Source organism: Brienomyrus brachyistius, chromosome 9 (assembly GCF_023856365.1).
Source record: "Brienomyrus brachyistius isolate T26 chromosome 9, BBRACH_0.4, whole genome shotgun sequence".
Classification (NCBI taxonomy): domain Eukaryota; kingdom Metazoa; phylum Chordata; class Actinopteri; order Osteoglossiformes; family Mormyridae; genus Brienomyrus; species Brienomyrus brachyistius.
This window is the reverse complement of record NC_064541.1, coordinates 18403247-18410584: the sequence shown is the minus strand read 5'-3', so window position 1 is coordinate 18410584 and position 7338 is coordinate 18403247. Positions and strand designations below refer to the sequence as shown.

At 43.0% G+C, this 7338-nt stretch overlaps 1 protein-coding gene across 2 annotated transcripts; it reads left to right on the top strand.

Annotated features, from left to right (window-relative positions):
* The first annotated feature begins 3992 nt into the window (after positions 1-3992).
* Positions 3993-6820, top strand: si:dkey-30e9.6 (uncharacterized protein LOC564083 homolog). 2 transcript variants are annotated; one of them, XM_049026091.1, is made up of 5 exons: positions 3993-4132; positions 4388-4860; positions 5000-5084; positions 5879-5946; positions 6609-6820. In XM_049026091.1, exons 2-5 carry the CDS (start codon positions 4426-4428, stop codon positions 6690-6692), a joined length of 672 nt encoding a protein of 223 aa, XP_048882048.1. In that variant the 5' UTR covers positions 3993-4132; positions 4388-4425; the 3' UTR covers positions 6693-6820. The 2 variants fall into 2 exon arrangements, with proteins under 2 accessions (XP_048882048.1, XP_048882047.1); XM_049026090.1 differs by having other exon boundaries at positions 5804-5946.
* Positions 6821-7338: the final 518 nt, after the last annotated feature.

Genomic DNA, 7338 nt, shown 5'->3' with positions numbered 1-7338 from the left:
TAGAACAAGCATTTGCAGTCAAATTTTGTTATTAAAATGCATTTAGAACCTTGAGGTGGCATGTTGGTGCAGTGGTCAGGGGGGGCGGTACGGTGACACACCGGTCAGCACTCGCACCTCACACCTCTAGGACCAGCCTTCGATTTTCCACCATCACTCCATGCATGTTCTCCCCATATTGTTGCAGGATTTCCTCTGGGTACTCCGGCTTCCCCCCCAACACACTCCAAAAACACGCTAAGGTGAACTGGAGTTACCAAATTGCCCATAGGTGGTCATGTGTGAGTAAATGGTGTGTGAGTGTGCCCTGCGATGGGTTGGTGGCCCATCCTGGGTTGTTCCCTGCTTTGTGCCCTGCGATGTGTTGGTGGCCCATCCTGGGTTGTTCCCTGCCTTGTGCCCTGTGAAGGGTTGGTGGCCCATCCTGTGTTGTTCCCTGCTTTGTGCCCTGTGATGGGTTGGAGCCCCATCCTGGGTTGTTCCCTGCCTTGTGCCCTGTGACGGGTTGGAGCCCCATCCTATGTTGTTACCTGCTTTGTGCCATGTGATGGGTTGGTGGCCCATCCTGGGTTGTTCCCTGCTTTGTGCCCGTGGCCTCTATGACAGGCTCTGGGCTCCCTGCTGCCCTCAATAGGGGAAGCTGGATGGGTTTGGAACCTTGGGATGGATTTATGTTTCCTATGTCATTATCCCAGGTGTTCAAACATTATGCACATTTTCAATCAGGACCTATGTGCTGCCCATAGATCTCATAAGACAGTGTGCTTCTCCTATGGGGAACTTTACAACAGGCATGGAAAAGCTCAAACAATGGTCAAGCAAGGCAGAAATGCACTCAAGTGAGGAAGGAATTTGATACAGAGGAATTACAGTCCCAAAGGTTGTTGATTTCAACAGCAGACCACTAGGCAGTTGATCTTACAAAACTGCTTATCTAGTACAGGGTCACCATGTTTCCTAGAGCCTGTGCCAGGAAGTACAAGGTATAAGGAGAGTATATAAGCTGTTAGGTATAGCTGGGGGTAGGGGAGTGGGAGGGGCATGAATAGCGTAGCTGATTCGGCAAGCCTGTCACTGTATAGGGGCCCAGAATATGCCGAGGGCACCTCCCAGCTTGGCAAAATCTTTGACACACGTGACCCTGATTTCCTCAGATTGAAAGTACCAACCCACCCAGGGGGGGGGCAAGATAATAGAATTTCTAGCTATGTCCCCGGCTGGGTGTACGCACTAAACATCGTATACATTTCTTACGTGTGTTATCAACTGGTACCATCAAGCACTTTGTAAGTGAGTTTGTAAATGTCACCTGGACAAAGAATTTATGTTGTTCACACGCCGGCTTGAAAAGCATTTGGGCACCGTGTTGGTCCCGGTTTGTTACGACTTTTACCACGGGTACTTAACACAAGATACTCGCGAAGGAGGAAGCGCCGCCGGCTGACTGACTTTGTTTTGCTTGGCAGTCACGGCATATTTGATGGATCCTGACAAAAGCATGAATGAACCATTTCACGTGGAGACGAGTGTCTGTATAAGGGCTGTCTGTTATCATTCCCAGCTGTCACCATTACACTCACTCAGATTTCTTTTTCACGGGACACCAAAGACCACAACCAAAACAAAGACGGAAGATGAAGTACTGGGCTTCCTATTCTGGTAAAACTTTATTGACAGATGCATGGGAATTATAGGTGCCTCATAAAAAGACATTGTAAGATGGAATGGTGGTGCAAAGCCCCAAAAGCTAGATTTATATGTTAATCTTCTACAATGCAATAAATGTTGATAACATGTTAACAATTTGTGAAAGTTTTTATAAAAGCATATTAAATAATGCAGTAAAACAACATTAACACAGAGGAGGGACCTCTAGAGTGACTTGCATATGGACTCAAAGAGGATCGGTAGGTGTCAAGAGAAGCAGTCGACAGGAAAGCGGCTAGGCTACGCTCAGTGTGGGGGGAGGAGTCAGGAAGTCCGACGCGCGCGGTGTTATGGATCACTATTGTTTTTGTCAGCGTTTGTTTGAAAATTTTCAGGCGCACAGTAGACAATACTCAAAACTGATGTGTCACAGGGCATAGTGAGTAGAATATAAATAATTGTCTTTTGTATTGTTACAAAGAGAAAAATAAACACGTTAAAGATGTTAAATATAGTTCTGTGGAAGTGATTAAATGTGCCAGAAAGCCTCTGTTTGGTTATGAAGGTCATGGATCGACTTTTCCAGTGGAAGTTTAAAGGCTGCATGGGAAATCCACATCTTCAAAGAGGGAACATTGGAACTGGATCAGAGGAGCGATTAAGGCATCTCTTTAGCATATAAACCAGGAAAGTCAAAGTTTTGAAATTTGAGCTGACTAATAATACAACTGAAACACTGGCACAATAGCGCCACCTTTCTCTCGCAAGGTATATCAATTTTGCGAAGCATTTATTCAATGGGATAAAGAAAGAAAAATGCACGCCGGAAGTTATTATGAAACATCATAACCCAGTCTCTTCGCTAAAAAATACCCCTAAACGTCATCAAGATAAAAAATATAATACGTGGAGAATCGTACGAAGACACAGAACGATATACACCTATATCCCGTTTCTCCAATGTAACTCTCCACTATAAACCGCTCGCTTTTGCACTAACATAGATTACGCCATACAAATAGAAAGGGATTTGTAATAAATAATAATAATAATAATAATAATAATAATAAATGAAAAACATATAAAATCAATAAAGTATAAATGCAGTGATGGGATCTTTCTGTAATGTGTAATGTTCAAAATTGTCGTTTGTTTTCCTCGGACACTCGGATAGCTGAAATGGAGTGCAAACATGATGCGGTACCCTAAAAAAGAAAATATATAGTTTACTTATGGTATTTAACAAAGGCTGGGTACACTACACTGACTACAGGATCGAAGTCAACCGTGGATTGGACTGGCGAAAACACAGTCAACTAAAAAGTAAGAAACAACTAAAAGTACCTAAAAGCAAGCCAAAACCCAATTAAAGGTAATCAACCATTTTATTAAAAATTATGCAAATACATGAGACGTGCCTTAACTTTCTATAACTGGTAGTGGTTCGGGTTTGTCAGATGGTCTAAAGTCCTTTATTACTTAAATGGTTTATTACTTTAACAGTTTAACACGGTTGACTGAGACAGACAGCACCACCCGCCTGTTGAATGTGACTCAGATCCTGTAGTGACACGAACCCCGAACAGGACATATAGTTTAATGACAAACCCCGAACTCAGCAGAGAACTCCATTCCGCACGCATGCGCATCGACCGTTAATTCTATATATCGGGACACCTCGGTGGGCGCTATCCCTTCTCAGCGTGAGAAACACAAGGTGTGGCACCTGACTGGGGTGATGTGTGGTTTAGTGGTTTAGGCTTCTGTACCCATGAATGGAAAGATGTTGGTTCGAATCACTTGATCAGCAAAGTGATGACATTATTGGACCTTTGACCCAAATTACTCCAGGGTAGCTAGAAAGTCTAGCCCCCCCCCCTCCCGACAAAATATCAGCTTTAGGTACGTCCCCCAATATGGTTGCCATTTACAATATGAAAAAAACACAGGGTACCACAATGATCAGCTGTAGTAGAATAATTTTCCCTGAATGTATAATTAGAATGTTTGCATATTTAGGGCCCCCAATAAAGTGCCCTGTGTCTGCCAGAGTATCCGTGCCCCCCCCCCAATATCTCTTCACTGGGTGACCCTGCTTTTCAATTGTAAGTTGCACTGGATAAAATAAACGATTATAGTATGAATCGCTGTAGTTCAGATTTGAAATTTAATCTATGCCTGTAGATTCTGTTCAATAGATTCGCCAGTGTTCTCTCGGTGCTCTATCACTTTGCGGCTAATAGAATTCTGATTCTAATCAGCCAGCCGTTTTTCAGATTCATTGTTCCTCAGTTGCCAGGTTTCCAGTTTCTATCTGTTGTGCTCTTCTCTCCAGATCAAGTTTTGATGCAAGTTCTTTAGAGTGTGGTCACTAGGTAACCTCTGTGCACTGTGTATCCTGACGAGAGCCTGCATTTCTCTCTGAACTCCACATATATTTCAATGACAAACTAGCTGATCAGTGGTAAACAGTGGTTATCTAAAGGTGAGTTTAAAGTTCTGATCTTCCTACTATATTTGCATAACAACTTCGTGGAATCATACTAGTCTTTCTCTGCCACTTAATGCTAAGACTACCAAGTGAATTTGATAGTATTTGCATATTTCAATGCCTGATTTTTATGATTATGATTATTATTTACATTAGAATCAATCAAACTATGAACAATTACTTTAGGTTGCAGTCATTTTGTTCTGTGATTTTCATTAATCTCAAATGGGACTCTTTGCTTAAAAACAGGTATGCTTATGCCGTAAAACCGGACACTGGAGCTCAGCATGAACGATCATCAAAACCTAGACCCCTTGAAAGAAATTTCCTTTAATGAAAAAGTAGTTTTTTCTGCCAGACATGACTTGGCCTTGAGACAGAGTAAGGAGTTTGCTGTTCTTCCCCGAACTGTAAAGAATGTCAGTCTGTGGCACCTAAAACCCCCCGATTTCTCTCCGAAGTTGTATAAATCCCTGGGTTTGCCACAGAAAAAACAGGAAAAAAGGCGCCCGCCTTTAATTATGTCATCTAGTGATACCTTTAAGAATATCACAGAGATGACCTCATCGATTTTACATGGCACTCGTGCAAAGGAGGTGACTGAGCCGTTTGCTTTGCGACACCGGCCCCCCGACTCACTGGAATCCAAGCTCATGTTTGTGAAGTTTGGCAAATATCCAGATTTTCCCTACAGGGACCCCAAACCCCATGATTTCAGACAGGTAAGTTGTTGCGGGAACGCATTAATCATGTGACGTTAATGAAGTTCTGTCCCTGTGAGAATGTATTGTAGTAATATCGTTATGTCATATTATGTGATTGTGTCATGATATTACAGTACGTTCTCTTCACTATTTTTAGTATTCTGATGACATGCCCGACATAGTGACCACAACTGAAAAGTACCCCAATAATCCGAACTTTAAATCACAACACTTGAGCACTAGTAAGTAAAATAAACTACATTTCTTTGCCATCATAAAATAATTTTTTGGAAATTGTTCATCTTCCTTGGGGACCCCCAGACAGTCCACATTTTTGCTCCCTCCCTGCTCCCTGACAGACTGTACATATTTTTGCTCCCTGTGGTCCCCGAGCGGCACTAGGTGTCTCACTGCGTGACACTGTGGTGAATTTCCTGCCCTGGCCCTACACAGGCAGCTTCTTACATATTCTCCAGCTGCCTTCACCAGTGCAATGTCGCACAGGTTTGGTGAATCAGAGGCTCTATAGTGTGAGTGGGCTGGCATCACACCCAGGGTGTCCACTGCAGACTGGCTGCAGCCCTTCCATGATTAAGCAGTTATGAATGCATTAAAAAGCCTACGTAGGGCTCCAAAAACTATTCTGTTGCAGTGAAATAATGGTTTTTAGCAGTTTTAGTACAGTTGAACTAGGAGGTATTCCTCAGTGGTAAATCTCTTTCTTTGAGTTTGAAGTGGTAACTGTATTCACTGAGTACTATTTGAGCAAAACAGGTTTCCAGTGAAATAACCACTGTGTCAAGCATCTGCTTTAAATGATTTACTTAGTAAAACTCAGTATCATTACAGCATTTTTTCAGATAATCAAATGTCGCCTTTATGTGAGGGTAGTGATACAAAGTCTCATTTGCTTTTACGGGGAGATTTCAGATTGCTTCGAAAATAACATATTTCACTTCAGTTAGACAGACTGGATCTTTAGAAGATACTCACCAGCATGAAAGGCTGCAGAGATTTGACACCTTTTTGCCAGCAGAACCCAAATGGGAAGCCAAGCTGATCCTGCCAAAGGATCCCTGGCCAAATAAATCAGCCTCATACACGGTGGGTATACCTGTGATCTCTGGCTGCTCAGTTTGAAACCATAGTAAATGTAAGGGGCACTGCTCTGTTTTACAAGCACTTCTACCTACAATTTCTAGTACACTCAGTGGCCACTTTATTAGGTACACCTGCTTGTTTACACCAACATCCTATTCCTCAAGACAGAATCATCTGCCTGCAACTCAATTCATCTACCTTACTGTAGGCTGAAGTGCCTAATAAAGTGGCCACTGAGTAAAGACCACGCATGTGATTCCAGTGTGAAAGGGTTTTATGTTAAAGTTTCTTTGCCGAAAGATGCTGTGTACACTCTCAGAAATCTGTACCTTTGCTTGTCACGGGGGCTGTATCCTTGTACTTATACCTTTTAAAGTACAGAATTGTTCCTCAGAGTCCATTTCTGTACCTTAAAAGGTACAATTACCAACAGCTAACGGTACAGTTGGCAGACCCATGAGGGTGCAGCCCCAGTGACAAGGAAAGATACAAATATTTACCCTTTTATCTGAGAGTGTTGTTTAATCAATCTGGTGGCAGCTGATTCGTGCATTAGTGTTATTTCTCCCCCACAATAAATGCCATCAGTTACCACGGTAGTTATGGTAGTTATAGGCGTGCTTCTTCACTTAGGCATACTGACACCCCTTCTGCTTTATTTGCAGCGACACAGACGAAGAAGAGGACTGTACAGTGCTTTCATGGACAGGGTGGAGGAGAAGCTCACCATCTTGTGGAAAAGTTGCTGACGCCATGACTCATGATTCATTTGCCAAGCAATTTACAAACACGCATCACAGAACACGCATAACACGTCACACAACACGCATCACACAACACGCATCAGATATCACACATCACACAACACGCATCACACATCACAAGTCACACAACACGCATCACACAACACGCATCAGATATCACACATTACACAACATGCATCACACATCACAAGTCACACAACACGCATCACACGTCACACAACACGCATCAGACGTCACACATCACACAACACGCATCACACGTCACACAACACGCATCACAAGTCACACAACACGCATCACACAACATGCATCACACATCACACAACACGCATCACAGAACACGCATCACACATCAAGCATCACACAACACGCATCAGACGTCACACAACACACATCGCACATCACGCATCACACAACACGCATCACACGTCACACAACATACATCACACGTCACAAGTCACACAACACGCATCACACGTCACACATCAGATGCGAAGTACATCTCTTTTTCTTTGGATATTGGGTTGGTAGACAGTGGGTTTGTTATTCACGATGACCGATCTGGTTCAGTGTGCCAAAATAATCCAATCCTAGGAAGTGAATATCATGGCACATAGTTACATGTCAATGT

Excerpts from the sequence above, each read along its gene's own strand:
- si:dkey-30e9.6 (XM_049026090.1), top strand. The coding sequence starts at position 4,426 with ATGAACGATCATCAAAACCTAGACCCCTTGAAAGAAATTTCCTTTAAT. Across the intron at positions 5,085-5,803 it reads ATCACAACACTTGAGCACTA|TTAGACAGACTGGATCTTTA; the intron begins GTAAGTAAAATA and ends ATTTCACTTCAG. Across the intron at positions 5,947-6,608 it reads ATAAATCAGCCTCATACACG|CGACACAGACGAAGAAGAGG; the intron begins GTGGGTATACCT and ends CTTTATTTGCAG.